The sequence below is a fragment of the Bufo gargarizans genome, chromosome 1 (assembly GCF_014858855.1).
Source record: "Bufo gargarizans isolate SCDJY-AF-19 chromosome 1, ASM1485885v1, whole genome shotgun sequence".
Lineage (NCBI taxonomy): Eukaryota > Metazoa > Chordata > Amphibia > Anura > Bufonidae > Bufo > Bufo gargarizans.
In genome coordinates, this window is record NC_058080.1 from 656,368,534 (window position 1) to 656,392,401 (window position 23,868).

Here is a 23,868-nt window from a genome sequence, read left to right on the forward strand (position 1 = left end):
GCTATTGTACTATGCATTCTGTATTCAGAATGCTATTATTTTCCCTTATAACCATGTTATAAGAGAAAATAATAATGATCGGGTCTCCATCCCAATCGTCTCCTAGCAACCGTGCGTGAAAATCGCACCGCATCCACACTTGCTTGCGGATGCTTGCGATTTTCACGCAACCCCATTCATTTCTATGGGGCCTGCGTTACGTGAAAAACGCACAAAATAGAGCATGCTGCGATTTTCACGCAACGCACAAGTGATGCGTGAAAATCACCGCTCATGTGAACAGCCCCATAGAAATGAATGGGTCGGAATTCAGTGCGGGTGCAATGCGTTCAACTCACACATCGCATCTGCGCGGAATACTCGCCCGTGTGAAAGGGGCCTTAGGGTGAATAGGATTTCACACTCTCCAGGCTGCCCTGTGCACACAGCAGCAGGGAGCTTACCATGGCAGCCAGGGCTTCAGTAGCGTCCAGGCTGCCATGGTAATCGATCGGAGCTCCACAATTTCACTGCTGGGGCTCCTATCGGAAGCTGCCACCAACTGAGGAGGAGGGGAGAGGACTGTCACGATCAGTGTGGGAGAAAAACTCCACACAAAACACAGGAGGGGAGGGGAACAGTAACTGGGCCTGGAAACTAGGAAAGAAACAGGTCACCTCCTAAACAACCCTACTCCCGGCCCTGACCACCTATCAATATGAATAGACCTTAAAGGTAGGAATATTATTATGCGGAACACCTAGGCCCTTACATCCCTATAAGGCCCTGGAATAAGGTTAGGACCAAAGACAACCCATTCCTCCCCAGATAGACGAATGGAAGTTACTGTCTCAGGCCCAGATACAAACAACAGGATATATAACAAACACAAAACAATAAGAAAAGACAAGACTTATCTGAAAGTAGAAAACTGGCAACTCCAGAAGCACCACAGAGTACAACTGACCAGCTAGTTAGAAGGCACGAAAAAAATCTATAAACCACACCTCCAAGAGTGAGAAGCGGCTACTTATGGGAAAAGTAAATTACCAACAAGCAACATCTGAAGCAAGGGGTGTGGCATTCACCAAAACACACAGATACAATAAGATCAACAGAGAACTTGTCAATTTAACCCACGAGTTGCCAGTCTCTCCGATCTCCTGGTACCGGCCACGGGAACCTCCGTGACAGGGAGCCTGTGGCCACTGCCACTAATGATTATACTGAGGAGGAGGGGAGGGGACCCTGTGGCCACTGCCACCAATCAATAAAATAATGGGGTGGGGGTGGGCGCACTGTGCCACCAATGAAAATAATGAACATGATTTTAATACTGAGGAGAGTGGAGGGGGCATATGGCCACCGCACAACCAATGCATATAATTTACCCCTAAATACAAATGTACCCGGCCTCGATGATAGGGCGCGGCGATCCGCTGAACCGCGGCAATTAACCCCTCAGGTGCTGCGGCCACGTCTGAATGGGGAGGGACTTCCTCCTTCACTGTGCTGGCTGAGGAGAACATGGTGCGCACTGAGAGCGGCATGTGCCTTGTTCTCCAACAGACACTAGGCTGCGCAATAGCCTAGTATTGGAAAATAGCAAATCCCAGTAGCAAATCAATCCGGGTAAAAAAGTATCGGTTGGGTAAAGAAAATTCGATACCCAGTGCAACCCTAGTCCATAGTAACTAACCAGATTGATCCTTTAATTTTCTAAAGGAGCTCTGAAAAATGAAAGGTGGAATCTGATTGTTTGTAATGTAACTAAGCTAGTTTTCATTTACAGAAGGTTTGACAAATCTCCCCCCCCCCCGTGTGCCAAAGTATTGTCACAATTCTGAAGTCAAATGTACATATTTAGACACAAGTTTCTATCCCTGCACGAGATTCCCACTCAAAGGAATCATTAATTTGTATGTTTTTATGTATTAATTTGAATGTTATTAACTTGAAATCAGAAATTAACGTAATGTAATTAAAGTAATGCAAATCACTATACTTTGTAATTACCTGTGACAATCTATAATAAATCAGCTTCTCACAGACAGTCACAACATATATTACAGTCAGCATGTATATATTAATAAAGGCAGTAACATAAAACGCAGGAGCCCGAGACGGTAACCTATATAGCAGAGAAGTAACTGCATTATCTTCTTGATGGTTTGGTTTTGAACAAATTTTTCAGCGTGTTTGTTGCCCTATACGACGCTGTGTTATTTGAATGCATTTTAAGAAATTTACAATAAAAATTATATTTTAAAAATATTTAAAAAAATCTGCTGTTATCAAGAGCAAATTTATTGGGTTGCTGATACAACCTTTAAGTAAAATTACAATTAGACTGTTCCCCGTGTAGGATTACTCTTTGTTTGATAAATTATATTACATATTGTAAAGGCACATAACTAAGAAAATGTGATTTTGAGGATTTCATTATACTTTCAGTTGACCATCACACTAAATTAAGTGGGTATTCAGGGAGCTCCAAACTGATGGACTATCCTCAGGATAGACCATCAATATTTGATTGGTGGGGATCTGAATTCCGGCACCCCTGCTGATTGGTCACATGGCCTAGGTGCAGCTCAGTCCCATTCAAATAAAATGGGGCTGAGCTGCAATACCAAGCACAGCCACTATACAGTGTATGGTACTGTGCTTGGTAAGCTTTAAGGAGGCAGCGGCGCTCACCAGAGCTGTGCTTCTTCTTCACACAGCTAAAGGGAGGAGTGCTGGGTGTCAGATCCCCAACGATCACATGTTGATTCTGAGGATAGGTGATCAATACCAAAATTCTGGATGACCCCTTTAAAGACTCCTGCATAACAGACATGACCAAATGCGCAATAGCCTTAGGCTGAGTTCACACGGGCGAGATTTCCGCGCGGGTGCAATTCGGGAGGTGAGCGCATTGCACCCGCACTGAATCTGGACCCATTCATTTCTATGGGGCTGTGCACATGAGCTGTGATTTTCACGCATCACTCTATATTGTGTGTTTATCACGATTTTCACGCATGGTTGCTAAGATGACAGTCTATTCACTGTATTATTTTCCCTAATAACATGGTTATAAGGGAAAATAATAGCATTCTTTTATACAGAATGCTTAGTAGGTGGTCAATTGAGGGTTAAAAAATAAATAAAAATTAACTCACCTTCTCCTCTTGATCGCGTAGCTGCCAGTCTCTTCTTACTTCTTAAATCATGAGCTGCCGGCTAAAGGACCTGTGGTGACGTCATATCACATGGTCCAATCACATGATCCATCACCGTGGTGATGGACCATGTGATCTGACGTCACCACAGGTCCTTTAGCCGGCAGCTCATGATTAAAAAAGTAAGAAGAGACCGGCAGCTACGCGATCAAGAGGAGAAGGTGAGTTAATTATTTTTTAACCCTCAATTGACCACCCACTAAGCATTCTGTATTAAAGAATGCTATTATTTTCCCTTATAACCATGTCATAAGGGAAAATAATAACATCTACACAACACCGAACCCAAACCAGAACTTCTGTCAAGAAGTTCGGGTCTGGGTACCACAGTCAGTTTTTTATCACACGCGTGCAAAACGCATTGCACCCGTGCAATAAAAACTGAACAACGGAACGCAATCGCAGTCAAAACTGACTGCAATTGGGTACTTCCTCGTGCGGGTTTGCCGCAATGCATCCGGACCTTATCCGGACACTGAACTCAGCCTTAATGTCCATGTGTTCATCCAGTGGTCGTCCCACCACACTCACTCAACCCATACCCCTCAGTCTACATACTCATAGACATCACCCTGCATTTACCGAAAGCTCATTGATTCTCTTTTCTTCTACCAGTGTTGACTTTGTGGACCATTGGGCTTATATTGCCGTTACCATTGGCTTGTAAATTTTACTTTATTGGTTTTTATTTGTAAAAATAAAATGGTGCATAATAATGTCAGCACAGCAGCCATAAAATGAAGCCAAACTAGCCCTTTCACGTTTCAAAGCAAAAAATGATGTCCAGCCTGGGGGGACAATATGAGAATTTTCCCCATAAAATGACTCAAAAATAACACGCTCTGTATTCTCTTACATCTATCACCATAAAATGGTTTGTAAATCTGCCTTCTGTGCATTAATGCCGGGTCTGCATTCAGCCTCAGATATACGACTGTGAATGAATTAATATTAGGGAATGCTACTAACAACATCCATAATACAGTGCTCTGGATGCTTTCATACCCCCATTCTGTGCGAGATGTAAATACGAATGCGGAAAGTCTACATTATTAATCCCCAACACTCGGTGACATCCACCAAACTATGTATCAAACTGATTAATAAAACCAATTTAACTCCAGCAGCCGACTCCTCCTGGGTAATTTAACAGTAAGTCAGTGGTGTCTAAAGGCTAAGCTGTGATAAGAGAGATATATGAAGGGGCTAGAAATACAAGGGACCTGTGAAATTCAACTTTTATTCTCTTCCCTGGTATAAAAAGTGATAAGCACTTCTACAAAGATTTTTGACAAAATGACGTAGCCCCTGCTCAATCTGTGCTTTTCATACAAACTACAAATTATTAAACTTTTCACATTGCTATAACAATTAATCAATGAATGTAATAAACATTCGGAACTGGAGGAGTAAACTCAACCTGAAAACCGTTAACTATGTTTTATTGTATGATAATGCATCAAATCTTTGTCTAAGGGGCTGTTCACGCTCACTTTTGCTGTACGTCATGCGGCGACATTTGTAAACAGAAAATACTTATAGAAACGTATTACTTGACATAGACTATAATTGGGTAAACGTAGCTCAAAAATGCATACTTTTGACTCCGTTTGTCATTGTTTATGTGTTCATTTCTGTGTTTTTTCTTTCCAGGACAGAATAGCATACCACGCTTTTCTGTCCTCCAAAGGAAAAATAAAAAATGTATGAAAAGGTCTACTTTTTTTTTTTTTTTTTACGGATGGAGACATAGAACAATATGTTTCCAACTGTTAAATGTATTCAGTTTTACTGGAAAAAAAATCTTAAAAAGCAAATCCCCCTACTTCCTTTCATACACTTCAAATCTTTATTTAAAAAACAAAGGTTTAAGAAAAACATATACCGACACAAACGTATGCACATCTGTCAAATGTATTTGGATTATAAATAGATAATAAAAAATGGATAGGAGAATGGCACTCACTATATGGGAATATATGGAATTTATTATATGGAAATCCACTTAAAAGAATACAGGAATAACATCAATATCACACAATAATAATTGAAATAGCCAATAAAACCACATAAAAAATATATCTCAATGGCCAGCCTGCTGATTAAATATTAATGACCATATATCCACATCTGATATATAGCCAGTAGGTTCACACTTGTGGGATATTGAATGTCCCTCAGGCTGCACAAGCCTGCTGCGTCGAAAAAAAGCTCCAAGTGATATGTAGATCGACAACAAATGGCTACTAGCAGGACGGTTTCAATGCACAATGTTACAATATCACTTGATGCAGTGTCTCTCCCACGTTCCAGACACCTGTTATGTCCCAAACACTCCGAATATACGGGCAGACAATGCAACTGGTAAGTAGCAGGATAAGTCTGGTTTGGAGCAAAATAGACTGTCCTGCAATGTGCGGTGTTAGTTGTATTAGTGTGTACGTTACCACTTCAAAAGCATTTTTAAAAAAAATATGTTTTTGTGTCTCCATTTTCTGAAAGCCATATATTTTTTATTCTTTGGTCGTTTGTCTTAGGTAGGCTGTTATTTTTGGCAGGATGAGGTGACGGCTTGATTGGTACTATTTTGGGGTGCATATGACTTTTTGATCGCTTGGCATTACACTTTTTGTGATTTAAGATGATAAAAAATTGCTTTTTTTGGCACATATATTTTTTTTATGGTGTTCCCCTGTGGGGTTAGGTCATGTGCTATTTTTATAGAACTGGTTGTTACGGACGCGGCAATACCTAATATGTCTACTTTTTGTTTTTATTTCACTTTAACACAATAAAAGCATTTCTGAAAGCCATATTTTTTTCAGTTTTTGAGCGTTTTTCTCTTTTTTATGGCGTTCACCACGCGGGGAAAGTAACGTGATCCTTTTATAGATCAGGTCGTTACAGATGCGATGATACCGAACATGTGTAGTTTATATTTTTTTTTTATCAATTATAAATGTGTGGCTATAAGAAGAGATTTTTTTATTTATTTTTTTTACATTTTTATTTTACAGAGACCCACTTGGTTCTTGATGATCCAGTGGGTCTGATGTTTACAATACACATGCAGTATACTGGGTGACATGAACCCCTGCTGTGCCTGGGTGACAGGGGCCTAAATCTCGCAAAATCCTCTGTTGTATTGCTGGGTGACATGAACCCCCTTTTGCCGTGAATGAACCCCTGCTCTGCATTGCTGACAGGGAACTGAATTTAGTGAAAACATCTGTTACTGATCGGAAGATGTGCGACTACAAGCGCACGCTGATGATAGCATTCCCACCTGACAGCGGGGGCACAGTGGAAGCACAAGGCGAAGGCAAAGGAGGAGGAAGAGGTCGCCAACGCAGCTGGGGCACCACCAGCACCTGAGAAGGCAGGGTTAGCATGGCCAAAATGTGGAAAAGCTTTGTCAGCCTTGGAGGTGCTGACCTGCTCTGCAGCCAGTGTATAGTGTGAACGTGTGTTTAGCACAGCAGAAAGCATTATCACAGGCCGCAGCCAATGTGGACAAGCTTACGTTTATTAAAAGGAACCAGGCATGGATCCCACAGGACTTGCCTCAACCATCCATTCTTGTACTCAAGTGCACTTATTCTTTGTTTTATTTTGTTATATGTCCCAATATTTTGGGGGATACCCCAATTTAAAAAAAAAAAAAGGTAGTTGGCTACCTATTCCTCCTTCACCGCCGCTTCCACCTACACCGCCACGTCAACCTACACCGCCACATCCACCGCCTCCTCCTTTATTTTTCTGTATTTTATGTTATTTTAAGTCATTTCCCTATCCACATTTGTTTGCAGAACAGTTGCCATGCTCTTAAGCACATTTTGATGCCTTTTGCAGACCTCTAGCCCTTTCCAGGACTATTTTAGAGCCATTTTAGTGGCCAAAAGTTCGGGCCCCCATTGACTTCAATGGTGTTCGGGGTCAAGTTCGGGTCCCGAACCCGAACATTTTTTTCAAGTTCGGCCGAACAGTGCCGAACCCAAACATCCAGGTGTCCGCTCAACTCTAGTGAAGAGGCATGATGGGGATACGGCAAGCTTGACTTGAAATTTAAAGTCGGCTGGCTTCTTGATTTTAAATGGTCCATTTAAAGACAGCACGAGGGGAAAATAAAGTGGTTTTACAGCAAAGTTATTGATCGCACAAACTATAATAAAACATAATTGTGGATCTGATAACCAGAGCTGTGAAGTACTCACATTATGGTGGTGACAGGCTCCCTTTAATAAAAATCTTCCATCATTCCTCACTATGCACAGTGTTTGCTCATCAGCTGTAACTGACTGTCTGCAATATGTCCCAGAACATGTCTGCAGATAGTTGCATTCTGATGCTCCTCTGTACCACCCAATGGTGCCTTGTGCTTAGCAATCATCTTCATATATTGGGTCAACAAAGCAAGTCCATTATAAAACACTATGGGCACCATTTACTAACCAGAAATACGCCTATACCAGGCATATTTATGGCGTACTTTGCGCCACAATCTGTTACTTTTCCCCGCTAATGCCAGGTCTAAAAAAGAGGGCAGGCCCGTCTCATTTATTATTTTCTAAGCCTGGTTCAGGCATAGAAAATGGTCTAAATGTATGCCAGAAAGAAAGCTGTTTTACATTTAGAAGTGGCGGTGAATACGCCAAAGTTATGTAGGGGCCGGATGCACCGCCATCTATAGGGGTTATTGAGACTGGCGTCTAAAATGCCAGTCTTAATAAATGACCCCCTCTGTGTCTGAAAAAATTCCTATATCAAAGTTTAATGACGGTGAGAAACTCACTCAAGAAACCGTAGCCATTCAGTATTACAGTCAAGGACTAACTGCTCCCGAAGCCGATTCAGATGTCTGTAATTTTCGACAATAAAAGGAGAGTGGAAGCGACTGACAGCTTTTGTGCTATAAAAAGATAGAGAGAAAAAAATACTAAAATCAGAATAAGAAATCAAGGTTACCAAGCAATCAGTTATGTAATTGGGAGGGAGAATTAGTCTCAGGCACTCTGTTTTTATATTTGCACTGAGCTTTAGAATAAGTGGATTGACAATAAAAAAGGATAGCTCCATTATGGTGAACTTAGGTCTCTGTTGCTTCACATTTCCTTTCTTATGAATAGAGCACCGGGTTACTATGGTGAAGGGCGCAGAGAATGCATTTTACAGAGTCTTATAACACACATTCTGCATATAAGGACATTTCCTGTAAAATAACCGATTTAGGGTAAATTTAGTTTAATGATATTATATTCATTCAAATAAAAACACCAGGTTTTAGGCAAACCGCTATGAGGATCAGGGTAGTGAAAGGTTAAAAATATACCCAGTCATTTTACATTATGTAAGTAGTGGCATCTATTTTCTTAGAACTTAAAGGGGTTCCCCAGAACAAATACACCACCACCCTGATGCATGGGTTGTGCCTGGTATTGCAGCTCAACTCCACCGAAGTGAATGGGGCTGAGCTGTAATACCGCACACTTGTGGACAGGGGGGATGCTGTTTTTGGAAGAAAGCAGCCATCTTTTTTCCCTAGAGAACCCCTTAAGGCTTCATGCACATGATTATATATATATATATATATATATATTCAGATTCGCAAAATACAGATTAGGTCCATGTGACATACAGTTGCATCTGTAGGTATTTGCGGACCTATTAACTTCAATGGGTCCATGGTCTGCAATCTGCGGCAAAGAATAGGAAATCTTTTGCAGAACGGACAAACAGATGCGTGAAACACACGGGTAATCTGTGTGATTTCTGCAAAAAGATAGAACATGTCCTTTACCTGTCCCCAAAATGCAGACAATGGCCCCAATGAAGTTGATAGGTCGGCAAAGAAAATAGATGCAACTGGATGTCACACGGATCTCATCCGTATTTTGCAAATCTGAATTTTGCAGACCCTGCCGTCCCCAGTGTTGCGCTCTGGTCCTGCACTGCTGACATCCTCTGTCTGTAGCGGTGATGTTCCGTGCACACAAATCACCATCAAAATCATTGGCTTCAGCAGTATACAGGACGTCACTGCTGAGGCCAGTGATTAGTTACAGTGGCAACAGGGTGTGCACTGAATATCAGCTCTGCAGCCAAGAAAACTAACAGCAGCGAGGAGGACCACAGCTCATCGCTGGAAGCAGCAGGGGAGAAAAAGGGTACCGACTCTTTTGTTAGTGTAGTGCAATTACATGGACTGCCTGAATTGTATTCAACTTAGACAACCCCTTTAAAAAGGGATGCATGTGTGCCATCACAGTTCACCACTATTTTAGTAGTATATGAGCTACTCACATGATATGGATGGCATGATTATGGTTATAGGGAAAACCACATTTCAACATATTTGAAGTGATGGGTTGCGAGCACTTCTGGAAAGCAATGTCCATTGGATGTGGAAGAATATTTCTCCTATTGATAGGTCTTGATTTTCTCTCTTACAGGCCTGTTATTAAACAGTGCTTCTATGGTAAAGGGGTTTTCTGAGATTATTATACTGATGAACTATCCTCAGGAAAGGTCATCAGTATCCGATCGATGGGGGTCCGACACCAGTGACCCCTGTCGATCAGCTGTTTGAGAAGGCAGTGGCTTTCCCTAGGCCAGTGACATCATGCTAATCGGTCGCACGGCCTAGGAGCCGGTCAGCACCATTGAAGTGAATGAGGCGGAGCGCAATACCAAAAACAGCCACTATACAATGTTCGGCGCTGTGCTTGGTAAGCTGTGCCAGTGCCTTCACAAACAGCTGATTGACGAGGGTCCTGAGTGTAGGACCCCCCACCGATCAGAGGTCAGGAAAAAAAATCTCGGGAAAACTCTTAAATTTAGCTCCTATGCAGTTAGGAAAAATTGAGAATTCTACATTTTCCTAGCTTTGGTCTTAATTTCTCCTTTACTTTCATTTGGAGAAAAGAAAGTGACAAGCCGTCTGTCAACTTGATCATTCACGTGCTCAACAACAATGAAGCAACCATTGTATGTGACAACATATCTGCACAACGTGAGACCTCATCTCTATGCAGAGTCTGAAGAAAGCGGCAGGTTATTCATTTTACACGCTGATATCATACAAACATACAACATACTTAAGAGCTACTGCTATTGCATGTGCTAACGCTGTCAGAGATGATGGCATGGATAGATACAAGCGGTGCAATAGGTGCATGCCATCAGCCATATTAAGGGGGTTGTCAAGGATTTTGATATTGAAGGCCTCCTATCCTCAGAATAGGTCATCAATATCTGATCGGCGGTGGTCTGACTCCCAGCCCCCTCCTCCCCCCACACCCTATCAGCTTTTGCGGCCTCTTCCTAGGTCATTGGCATCAGGTTCATTGGTCATATGGCCTATGTGCAGCTCATAACAATTCAAGTGAATGGTTCTGAATTGCAATACCAAGCACAGCCACTATACAATGTACGGCGCTGTGCTTGGTAAGCTGTGAGGAGTATTATCTGTAACATAGCCAAGACGGATCCGTCTTGAACATCATTGAAAGTCATTGGGGAAAGATCCGTTTTCTTTTGTGCCAGATTGTGTCAGAGAAAACAGATCCGTCCCCGTTGACTTACATTGTGTGTCAGGACGGATCAGTTTGGCTCAGTTTCGTCAGACGGACACCAAAGAGGAATGGAGACAGAACGGAGGCAAACTGATGCATTCTGAGCGGATCTTTTTCCATTCAGAATGCATTAGGGCAAAACTGATCCGTTTTGGAGCACTTATGAGAGCCCTGAACGGATCTCACAAACGGAAAGCAAAAACGCCAGTGTGAAGGTAGCCTTACCTGAGTTGGTTTAATGTAACTTACCTACTTATAGAAACCCAGTTGGATGGTACACAGGAGAGCAAAGAATTCTTAACTTCAATTAAAAACTGGGGGGAAAAAAAACCTGAAGTGAAGATCTGCACTGTGCACTTTAATACATAAATTGTAAGTCCTATTGAGCATTCGACCCCAAACTGCAGGCCACGAGCAGGTACTGTTAAGACTGGGGGGTTGGTTAAATTTATCCCTTTAGTGACCACCAATGCAAGACAGATTTCGGATCTATGATATTTAAAAAGATGTATTCATTGTATATTTTTTTTGAATTGCAGCTTAATATTTTTTATCCTTTATTTAATTTCATGTTTTTTGTTTGTTTGTTTCTTGAAGAGAACCTGTCACCACAAAATGTAGCACGTTATACAATAGAAGGAGCGGAGCAGATTATATCAATGTGCTCAGCTCCTTGTCAGTTTTGTGATTATAGATTCATCTATTCATCAACTTGTAACTTTATACATTTACATGTTTGCTTTTTCTGAGCTCAATAGCTTAATGGGTGGTCTTATAAGTGATTGACAGCTAAGGAAAAAAGGAAAAGGACACAATGTGGAAACAGCCACAGTATCCACTGGCGGCACCAAAATACCATTAGAAGAAGAGTACAGGGCACCAGCGTGTATCGATACTCGCTACGCTCCACTTGTAGAAGAAGCTAAGGCATCTATAGCCGTGACGTAGTTGAAGTGCAGCATCCAAGACGTGTACTCATTCCCCACGATAGTGGATCACTTGTGGAAAGGGCAATGTTGCAATTATCCCACCAATGAAAGGGGGTAATGCCTACGGCAAGCACTGCGCTCAGTGGTAGTGCAAGTACTCCACCATGAAGGGTGGCAATGCAGTAATACATCTAGCAGGAACTGAATCCAAGCAGAGAGAATACGCCTCTTACGGAAAGGGCAAGGCAAGGGGGTAAGACATACAGTAAACACTGAACCAGGGATAATGCCATAGCGCCACCTATGGAAGAGGCTAATGCATACAGTAAGGCTCCTTTCACACGTCTGCAATTTCGTTCAATTGCAGACCCATTCATTTCTATGGGGACGCACGATGTGCTGCCCGGATCCGGAAATGCGGATCCGCACTTCCGGGTTCGCAATTCCATTCCCGAAAAAAATAGAACATGTCCTATTCTTGTCCGCAATTGCGGACAAGATTAGACATTTTCTATTAAGTGCCGGTGATGTGCGATCCGCAAAATGCGGAATGCACATTAACGGTGTCCATGTTTTGCGGATCCACAAAACGCACACGGACGTGTGAATGGACCCTAAGTACTGTCCCCAGTGGGAATGCATTTCCGCCACCTACAAAAGTGGGAACGCCTACTGCCGGCACTGAAACAGTTCTAGTGCGGATAGACCCCAATGAAGGGAGGTAATATCCAAGGGAAGTACTGCATCCAGTAGTAGTGCAATTACTCTGCCTAAGGAAGGGGGTAATGCATACGACAAGTACTGCTGTCTACCTCGGACGCCATCTTGGAAGATCGCACCGGAATCACGGCAGAGACCGAACCACTGATCCCCCCTTCGGACCGAACCTCTCCAGGGAGAAGGGTGCGTCTGAGCGTAACCCTAGGGAGGAAGGGTGGGGGTGTGGAGGTGACCGAGGAGGAATATATCCTGCTCTAGCCCGCTGTGTGCAGTCTTACCTCTCAGAATCTTGCCCATGGCAGTCGCAGGCTCGCTGGTGGGAGTTATCAACCAAACAACCCGGAGGTGGAATGGGAACTTCTAGAGGTTCACTTACCGGATTGCGCAGGTGGTGCTTTATCAACCTAATGACCTCGGAGGGAGATTGGAAAGGTCCAGAGGTCCACCAGTGGATTGCGCAGGTAGTGCTTTATCAACCAAACGACCCCGGAGGGTAATTGGAAAGGTCCAGAGGTCCACCAGTGGATTGCGCGGGTGGTGCCATATCAACCTAACGACCCCGGAGGGTGATCGAGAAGGTCTGGAGGTCCACCATTGGATTGCGCAGGTGGTGCCTATCAACCAAACGGCTCAGAGGGTGATTGGAAAGGTCCGGAGGTCCACCATTGGATTACGCAGGTGGAGAATACCAATCAAGCGACCCTGGAGGGTGGATTGGGAACTGAAAGGTCCTTCTCTGTCCGTGCTAGGACACGGGCCCATTCTGACACAGACAGGGCGGTCCTGCGGTGATGAGGCCTGAGGGGGCAGGACCCGAATGGACTTTAAAAAAAATAAATAATTAGAAAACTGGGATGCCTAGCCTCAGGTGACAAGAGGCAGGAAGGGGTTAAATTAACAGCATTAAAACCCACTGCCTTGCAGATAGACATAATCCTGCGCCAGCCTCAAAAAATGGCTGGCCAGGAAGGGTTAACTGTCTTGAGAACTTGGGGCGGGGCTCTGCAGGCTACTGGGGGAGGGGGAAGTAAGGCTGGAAGAATTTGCGCCAGACCGAAGCCCCCCACCCCACATACATGGGGATCAAAGTTTGCGGCCTAGTAGGCCGTGAAGCTGGGGCCTAAGTTTTGGACACGACCGACCAGAATGCACCCTCGCTCTACAGTCAGGCCGGCCGGGGCACAGTGGGGCGTGAAGTGACATTAGAATGCGCCCGCATTGCGCACCCCGGCCGGAGGAAGAAAGGAAGGGATAGGCCCAAACTGAAGCCGGGGCCTAAATTTAACGGCGCCCGGACACAGTGCTGGCGTTACTCTCCTGGAGCAGCATGCTTGGCGCCTGCTTCCTAGAAGGGCGGATTATGGTGCTGGGGAGCAGGAGCCTCCTCTGCTCCCCTCCTGTAGCGATGTAAAAAAAAGGGAGAGGGGAGGGAATCCACCAGAGGTGACATCACCGAAAGAGAAGACATCATCGGCGCAGGCGCACTGAGGGAGTGCTGATGAGCCTCCTTCTCTCAGAGCGCCTGCGCCGAATGAAGACAGGCACAGGATTTTTGAAATGCTGACAGGGCCAGCCTGAGGAGGAGATCGCTGCTGGCCCCGTCAATCAACAAGAGGAGGGGGCGTTTTTTTGCGGCGGCTACCAGCAAGTAGACGCCCTACTTGCTGGTAGTGAAGCGATTTGCATATTTTAAAAGATCGTTTTTTAATGAAAAGAAGCCACAGACAAAAGGTAAGATCCCTATATAGGGAATAGTCGTTAAATAACGATTTTAACAAGCCCCCCCCCAAAAAAAAGGGTTTTGGGGGTGACAGAAGCCCTCTAAAGGGAACCTGTCATCAACTTTATGCTGACCTCACTGGGGGAAACATAAAATAGTGACAGAAATGCTGATTTCAGTGGTATGTCACTCATTGGCTAAAAGTAAGTGGCCGCCGAGAACCAGCATCATAATCATTACAGCCCAGGCCTTGAAAAGAGTCAAATCTACCTGAGAAGAGTCCTGGTTATTCCTAATCTCCTGCTCTCTCACCCATCTGCTGATGATTGGCAGTTCTCTCCTAGAGGGAAAGGGAGAAAACTAGGTAGAAGACGGTCAGTCATCAGCAGGTGGGCAGGAGAGCAGGAATTCATGAATAACCAGGACTCTTCTCAGGTGGCCGTGACTCTTTTCCAGGCCCAGTCTGCAATAATTTTGATGTTGGTTCTCGGCAACCACTTACTTTTAACTTAGAAATGACCGGCCGCTGAAATCAACTCACCTGTCTCTACTTTATACTGCCGTTAGTATGGACAGCATCAAGTTGATGACAGGTTCCCTTTAAGTTACCCACTCAGTTCTGGAGATCATGTTGCAGGGGCTGACAGGGACAGGACAAAGAGAGCCCAAACTCTCAATCTGCCCCATGATCGTTATTGATTGTGGTGCTTAAGGGATTAAACAGCTAGGATCAGATTATATTCCAAATCTGGACATTGGTTTTAGGGCACGGCTGTCAATCACTACTGTCCTCCAGCAAGTGTATAATAAATAATCACAAATGTGATGTTATGTTTTATCTCCTTCCCACATTGTCTCGTATATGCACGTTGCAGATGGTCCTTTGCCACATATATATATACAGTGGCGGAAATAATTATTTGACCCCTCACTGATTTTGTAAGTTTGTCCAATGACAAAGAAATGAAAAGTCTCAGAACAGTATCATTTCAATGGTAGGTTTATTGTAACAGTGGCAGATAGCACATCAAAAGGAAAATCGAAAAAATAACTTTAAATAAAAGATAGCAACTGATTTGCATTTCATTGAGTGAAATAAGTATTTGAACCCCTACCAACCATTAAGAGTTCTGGCTCCCACAGAGTGGTTAGACACTTCTACTCAATTAGTCACCCTCATTAAGGACACCTGTCTTGACTAGTCACCTGTATAAAAGACACCTGTCCACAGAATCAATCAATCAAGCAGACTCCAAACTCTCCAACATGGGAAAGACCAAAGAGCTGTCCAAGGATGTCAGAGACAAAATTGTAGACCTGCACAAGGCTGGAATGGGCTACAAAACCATTAGCAAGAAGCTGGGAGAGAAGGTGACAACTGTTGGTGCGATTGTTCGAAAATGGAAGGAGCACAAAATGACCATCAATCGACCTCGCTCTGGGGCTCCACGCAAGATCTCACCTCGTGGGGTGTCAATGGTTCTGAGAAAGGTGAAAAAGCATCCTAGAACTACACGGGAGGAGTTAGTTAATGACCTCAAATTAGCAGGGACCACAGTCACCAAGAAAACCATTGGAAACACATTACACCGCAATGGATTAAAATCCTGCAGGGCTCGCAAGGTCCCCCTGCTCAGGAAGGCACATGTGCAGGCCCGTCTGAAGTTTGCCAATGAACACCTGAATGATTCAGAGAGTGACTGGGAGAAGGTGCTGTGGTCTGATGAGACCAAAATAGAGCTCTTTGGCATTAACTCAACTCGCTGTGTTTGGAGGAAGAAAAATGCTGCCTATGACCCCCAAAACACCGTCCCCACCGTCAAGCATGGGGGTGGAAACATTTTGCTTTGGGGGTGTTTTTCTGCTAAGGGCACAGGACAACTTATTCGCATAAACGGGAAAATGGACGGAGCCATGTATCGTGAAATCCTGAGCGACAACCTCCTTCCCTCTGCCAGGAAACTGAAAATGGGTCGTGGATGGGTGTTCCAGCACGACAATGACCCAAAACATACAGCAAAGGCAACAAAGGAGTGGCTCAAGAAGAAGCACATTAAGGTCATGGAGTGGCCTAGTCAGTCTCCGGACCTTAATCCAATCGAAAACCTATGGAGGGAGCTCAAGCTCAGAGTTGCACAGAGACAGCCTCGAAACCTTAGGGATTTAGAGATGATCTGCAAAGAGGAGTGGACCAACATTCCTCCTAAAATGTGCGCAAACTTGGTCATCAATTACAAGAAACGTTTGACCTCTGTGCTTGCAAACAAGGGTTTTTCCACCAAGTATTAAGTCTTTTTTTGTTAGAGGGTTCAAATACTTATTTCACTCAATGAAATGCAAATCAGTTGCTATCTTTTATTTAAAGTTATTTTTTCGATTTTCCTTTTGATGTGCTATCTGCCACTGTTACAATAAACCTACCATTGAAATGATACGGTTCTGAGACTTTTAATTTCTTTGTCATTGGACAAACTTACAAAATCAGTGAGGGGTCAAATAATTATTTCCTCCACTGTATATATATATATATATATACCGTATTTATCGGCGTATAACACGCACTTTTTCCCCCTGAAAATAGGGGGCAAATGATATATGCGTGTTATACGCCGATTAGGGCTGAAACGTGTCCTCCGGAGGCCAGAGAGGCAGGACTGAGCCGGCCGGCACAGCGGAGGGAGGAGGAGGGAGGAGGAAGGAGGAAGGAGGAGGGAGTCCCTCCCTCCCCACTGTGCCCGGCTGCCGCTGAAGACCAACGAGGACAGAGTAGGAGGAGGAGGGGAGGGACTGTGGCCACTGCGCCACCAATGAATGTGCCGGCCATATCCCACAGTTCCGATCGGAGTCCCAGCAGTGTAATGCTGGGGCTCCGATCGCTTACCATGGCAGCCAGGAGTCACGCTACTGAAGTCCTGGCTGCCATGGTATGTTAGTGAGCAGAGAGCAGCGCATTATACTCACGTGCGCTGTGGCCGCCGGTCGCTCCTTCTTCTGTCTGTGCGGCGGATTGCTAATGCTTACAGCATTAGCAATGCGCCGCACAGACCTATGAGAAGGAGCGACCGGCGGCCACAGCGCACGTGAGTATAATGCGCTGCTCTCTGCTCACTAACATACCATGGCAGCCAGGACTTCAGTAGCGTGACTCCTGGCTGCCATGGTAAGCGATCGGAGCCCCAGCATTACACTGCTGGGGCTCCGATAGGAACTGACACTGCCACCAATGATGGGGGGGAGGAGGGGGACCCTGTGGCCACTGCCACCAATGATTAATACTGGGGAGGGAGGGGGGGGGGGGTTGCGTTACCAGAGGGGGCAGATCAGAGGCTTTATTTGAAATTAAATTTTTTTTCCTGAAATTTCCCTCTAAAATGAAGGTGCGTGTTATACGCCCGTGCGTGTTATACGCCGATAAATACGGTATATATATATATATATATAAAGCACCCCCCTTCCCCAAAATCCTGAAATTAAAATAAAAAAATAAATTAAACAATAAAAAAAAACGAAAAACTAACATTGTAGGCTTTGCTGCATCTGAGAATGCATGAACTATTAAAATATTTATCCAATATGGGGAATGGCGTAGAGGAAAGAAAAATATAAAATGTCAATTCGCCATTTTCTGTCACTTCACCTTCCCCAAAAAATTTATAAAAAGTGATTAAAAAGTCTTACACACCCCAAAATAGTATCAATGAAAATTACAGATCTCCTTGCAAAAAATAAGCCATAACACAGCTCCGTGGACACAAAAAAAATAAAAAATTATAGGGGTTAGAATATAACAAAAAGAAAATATATATTTTTTTTTTACAAACTTTCTATACGGTATTTATTTTCAGTATTAAAATACAATAAAAACTACACAAAAGTGGTATCCCTGTAATCATACTGACCTGCAGAATAAAGGTAACAGGTAAGTTTCAATGCAAACGGAACGTCGTAAAAACAAAACCCATAACACAGTGGCGGAATTACTTTTTTTAAAATTTATTTTCAAATTTACTACATCACATGTAATATTAAATGGTGCCATTAGATAGTGCAACTTGTCCCGCAAAAAAAAGACCTCATATGGCTATGTGAACAGAAATAATAATAAAAAAATAAAAAAAGTTATGGCTCTGGGAAGGCAGGGAGAAAAAAAAATTTAAATGCAAAAACGGAAAATCGCTGGGTCCTCTAAGGGTTAACGGAAGCAATAAGAGCCTATGGGTTACAGATGCATCCCTCACTAGCCTCCCTTAAAGAGCTTCTGTGACAGTTTAACCCCTTCCACCAGAAGCAGCACAGCTGGAGGCCCTGCCTCCTCGCGAGGATGTGAGGCTTATGGTGGAAGGTGCTAAATTCTGCAAAATAATTCAGTGGGAGGAGAAAGTAGTGAATGCACCACACTGCTATAGAGAGGGACTGTGTGTGGGGGGCGTATGCCTATGCAGTGGGATATGTTTGAGCCTTCCGTCAGAGGTATGATTTGAAGTCCTCTGTACACGTCTGACAGAAGGCTGGCGTTACATGGTAGCTCTGGCTGCCAGCAACCAAAGATCGCTGAGTAGCAGTGCAGTCTATAAACATTACAGAAGTAAAACTCGCAAGTGGCTGCAACACTGAAACCAAAATCAAAAAAATTCAGCCGGGAGTGGACAAAGTAGCCCTGTAGTCCCAGGATAAGATTACGACCCAGAGAGGGCACTAATCTGATATTTAATGTACTTTCATATCTACCGTCCTGAGCAGAAGAACAGCTCCTACTACCAAGTCAGAAAGCCATTATCACCTTATAGCAAATCACCATCCAATACTGTTTTTTGCAAAGGACTACAGATAATAAGGCTCTTCCCAATTCCAGTTTTGCTGAAATCGATCCACAGTGCTGTGAATTCCCCATGCTGTGCAAATCATAGGAAAAACTAAGTCTGACTGCAAGTCCATGTCATTAAAAAAGTGTAAGAAGATATACCAGAATACATTTTATTTTATTTAATGACCCTATACAGACCTGTGTGTCTCCATGGCTATACTACAGTTCTGCTTAGGAGCTGGAGACCCAAAACGGCAGAATATGTTTTAATCAGGGTTATTTATTTATTTGGCTTTAGATACATTGTAGCAACGCCAGAAATTGGAGTCTACAGCAAGACCAAGTGACACAACCTACCGGTGACTTGTACTGGGTGAATACATATCATAGTCCATATGGCGGAAAAGGTTTAGGTAGAAATGCAAATACATTTGAACAACTACTTCAAGAATCCCCCGAGGTGATGAACCTGTGAATAGTAGTTCTGCACTTTACAGCACGCTGTGCTACTGACATTCCATACGGCATCATTTGTGTAGTTACAATTATAAAATGAACAAGTATAATGAGAATTAGACAAAAGAAATATTTACAGGTAATTATGCGGCTCAAATTAATATAGAGTGTTATTTATGGCAGATCGTGTACAGACTGTGCCAGAAAGCAGTCTGCTTAATGAGGGTTCGTTACTTTACTTCCAGAAGAGCTGAAGCGTTCACAATACAAAAGGTCAGAAAATTGAACAAACACATTTATTGCTGCTGTATAGATATTGTTCCGTTACCTCTTGTCCAGACACTGTGGTATAAGATAAGGAAGGATTTCTCAATACGAGACGGATTTCTTTAACATGTCCTTGCAGTTGTGAAATTACCTCCTGGATCTCAGCCTTCCTTTCTTTTATTATAGGAAAGTCTGTGAGGTCCGTGAACAGGTTAGTCTTATTTCCGGCCCTATGAAACAAAGCTCTTTTAATCTGAAAATCTTACGGCTCATACACAAGGACGCGTGCCGGCCGTTCCGTGCAATGCATGGGCAAGATCTGTGCGGTCTACGCAGACAGATTCAGCATGGTTCAGTGATCCGTTTGCAAAAAAAAAAAGTTCAATTTTTTTTGCAATGCGGAGGCACGGATCCCCACTGAAGCACTATGGGGTGAATGAGTCCGCATGCGTAATGCGGTGCACAAACGGCCGGGGCCCGTATTTTGCGGGCCGCAATACGGGAACGGCCGGCACACATTCGTGTGCATGAGCCCTTACTGAGAGAATTTTAGACACTAATGAGGCAATGGTCGGCACTTGTACTTACTTGGCTGCTTCTTCATTTAACACCTGCATAAACTTCTGCAGTGGACTGAGAATTTGTGGGACTTCGGTAAAAATCATTTTCAACAAAGCTGACTTAACTTGTGAGTTCACGACATGAATCAATACCTGAAAGCGGCTTTCTAAATTGCACAAGGTGCTGACGATTGAGAAGAACTCCTGAGGGGAACACTGGAAGGAAAACGACATCATAAAATATGTGGGTTAAAAGACGACTAGAACCTGATCTAATACAAACATTTGTCAAATATAGTCCCATTTACAAGCAATTAAAGGTATTGATCACAGAAATGCTTCAATTAAGGGGGTAACTTGTCACATCTTACAGCAGCAGCAAAGTGGGCGCAGTCAATATAAAATTCTGCTGACATCTGGCAACTCCATCAATGTTAGACGTTATAATGAACAAACAGAAACAACTGAAGGTTTTTTCCCCCCTGAAAAATGGATATTGACAAGAGAGCCGGTCTCCACTCTGCAAAGGTTTTTAGCAAGGTGATATCTAATTAGTAGACAGGATAAAGACCAATTATGGCTATATTTTGCTTTGAAGCAGCATTAGTATTGCTATGAATGTTATTGCTGTTTTTGTGCAGTTTTTGGTATGAATGGATTATTTTGCTAACAACATTCGAGACTGAAAGAGCAAATGTCTGTTTGGTAGGGATGGACTGACAGCAAATCCTTAAAGGTGTTGTCTCATCATGGACATTGTCTTATAGGTATGGGTTCCACCGCTGGGACCCGCACCTATATCGAGAACGGAGCCCTGCAAGGAGGTGGCTGGAGGACCCTGGCACGGCCACCACCTCGGCCAGCTCCCTATAGAAGTGAATGGGAGCGTACTAGCGTGCGCGGCCCCGCTCCCATTCATTTCTATGGGGCCGACTGAAATAGCCGAGCCAGCGGCCTCATGCTGAAGGCCCCCAGGCAGCAGGGAAATACATGAAAGCTCTGACTTAGTGTAGCTAAAGGACCTTTGATGATGTCACCAGTGGGAGATGTCAGACCAGTAAGAGGAAGACTACACAGTGGGTACTGTACACTGTAACCTTTGATGTTGATATTCCTATCACATGACCACATGTACCATTCCTGTTTGTTTCAATGGTCAAAATATGACAAACTAGGATTAACAGAAGCTGACTGTAAACTATTAATCTAACTACCCTATACTATTAGTGACAATGATCCCTCCACTTCATTAAACAACCAGGAAAGGTTTAATAAGTGGCCAGGGAGGGGGGTCCGTCTTATGGTCAGGTGCGTCTAAGGGTCCATTCACACGTCCTGTTTTTTTTCATCCTGAAAAACGGTCCGTTTTTTGCGGATCCGTTGTTCCTGAAAATGTTTCCGTATGTCATCCGTTTTTTGCGGATCCGCAAAAAACGGGAGCATGTATACATTTCAATAATCAAATAAAGTTGTTTGGATTTCTTTGAAAAAAAATTGAAAAAAAATAAAAAATAAAAAAAATAAAAATTGTTATGTGTTTCCAGGAACGGAATCCGCAAAAAACGGATGACATACGGAATGACATCCGAATGTCATCCGTTTTTTGCGGATCCATTGACTTTGTATTGTACCAGGATCCGATTTTTCAGGACAAGAATAGGACATGTTTTATATTTAAACGGACATGCGGAACGGAACAACGGAAACGGACAGCACACATTGTGCTGTCCGATTTTTTCCAGGACCCATTGAAAATGAATGGGTCCAGATCTGGTCCTGATCTGTTCCTGAAAAAACGGAACAGATCAGGAAAGAAAAAACGGACGTGTGAATGGACCCTTATATTCAGAAAAATACGGTAAGTATCTTTTTAAACAGTCTTCATTAAAAATACGCTACCATTTTGCCTCAGCAGTGTGTGTAAAGATTAGATCCAGCAATGAAAGTCGTTATTCAAGTCGTTAATGTTCGAAGGCCAATGCTTCGAACGAGTATAAGGTAAAAACTTGTAAACTTGTGTAGTAGATGATTTGTCAGGCAAACAGCCGCATTTCTACCCACTGTGGAGTAATATGTGCCGCAAATGATACCTGTTTACACTTGTGGAATTCTGGATAATGAATGATTATTTAGGGGTCTACATCAGCAATCACGAGAACGACAAACTAAACTATTCTTTTGTCATTTAATGCTTTTTTACATTACTCAATATTTGATCCCTTTCTCTCAATTTTCACAATTTTTAAAACGACTATCTACTTTTGTAAAGGGACCTTTAGTTCTTCACCTAGCTTCTGAATGTGACATGAATCCATCAAAGCTCTGCTAAGGCTCACTTTGCCTCTCGCTTCTTTCAGTGATAGAGACAGCAGCAGAAAGTTGTACATGGCAGATGTGTGTGGAAAGTGGGATAGAGATTCCAAGATTTTAGTTAGGGAGGAGAGCACACATAGGAAGGCTAGCAGGGGAAGACAGCAGCATCCTGGGCACACAGATCCAGCATGTATTATACAATTTTTTTTTTACTTAAAGTAACTACAAAACATATTTAAAAGGAATTTTTCCTAGTCAGTGGTGTCCATAGCTTTTAGGATTTGTGATCAGTGCAAATTTAACAACTGGGACCTCCACCGATCATAACAACATTGCAGCTCAAAATACTTTCATTTGGAGCTGAAATTCAGATACTGCCCATGGACGAGAGCATTCGGTGCCTAGTAAAACTACTCAGGGGTCATAGTGCTCATATGATCAGTTAAGATGTATAATTAGAGTTTAAGACTGGTATGACCCCTATAAGCTAGAGGTGAAGTTACTATTCTTGTCCGCAATGTGCACAAGAATAGGACATGTTCTACAATTTGTGGAACAGACATACGGATGCGGACAGCACACAAACGACAGCTGTGTGCTGTGTTTTTTTTGTGGTCCCAGTGGATCAGTGTGGTATCAGGAAAATAACGCAACTAGTGCGCAGAGAAAACACAGCCATGTGCATCAGGCCTTAATTTACTGCCAGCAATGATTAATACTGGGGAGGGAGGGGGGATTGAGGGCGCACTGCCAGCAATGATTATTACGGGGGGAGGGATTGTCAGCGCACTGCCAGCAATTGTGATCCGCACAATTAACTCCTCAGCTGTGGCACCTGAGGGGTTAATTGTGTGGATCACAGTGCCCTGTCAGAGGTCAGGTGCCGCCAGGCAGCAGGGGGCCAGTATGTATGCACTTCAAGCGTCCCCATCACCATGTTAGAATATACCATCGGATTTGAGTTTTCACAATCTAACTCAGATCCAAAGGTATATTCTAACCACCAGGTGTTCCCATGGTGACGGGGGCGCTTGTGGGTAGGAGTATGCCAAAGGGGTTTAACTGTAATGTTTGGAGAAGAAAATAAATGACGAATATTCTAAAAAATTTCAAAACGAATATATTCGCTATAGTGCTATATATTTGTTTTTTAGAATATTCGTCTTTTTTCAACATCTGAAGTCATGATTCCTCCCTGCTTGTGGGCCAATGACTCATTGACCACAAGCATTTTAAGCAGAGAGGAATCATTTGTTCAGATGGAAAAAATGACAAATATTCGATATAACGAATATATAACAGTATATTCGTAATATTCGCAA

General features: G+C 43.3%; 1 protein-coding gene across 4 annotated transcripts in view; it reads right to left on the reverse strand.

Annotated features, from left to right (window-relative positions):
* MSH3 (mutS homolog 3) overlaps positions 1 to 23,868 on the reverse strand; it is a 199,870-nt gene that overhangs the window by 35,953 nt on the left and 140,049 nt on the right. For all 4 annotated transcript variants that reach the window (XR_006387424.1, XR_006387426.1, XR_006387425.1 and 1 more), the window contains exons 14-17: positions 20,262 to 20,449; positions 19,735 to 19,903; positions 11,027 to 11,091; positions 7,999 to 8,115 (exon numbers count right to left, since the gene is read on the reverse strand). Coding sequence is in view for 1 of the 4 variants with exons in the window: in XM_044276024.1 (XP_044131959.1) it covers positions 7,999 to 8,115; positions 11,027 to 11,091; positions 19,735 to 19,903; positions 20,262 to 20,449 (539 nt within the window). In the remaining 3 variants the exon portion in view is untranslated. The remainder of the gene's footprint in view (positions 1 to 7,998; positions 8,116 to 11,026; positions 11,092 to 19,734; positions 19,904 to 20,261; positions 20,450 to 23,868) is intronic.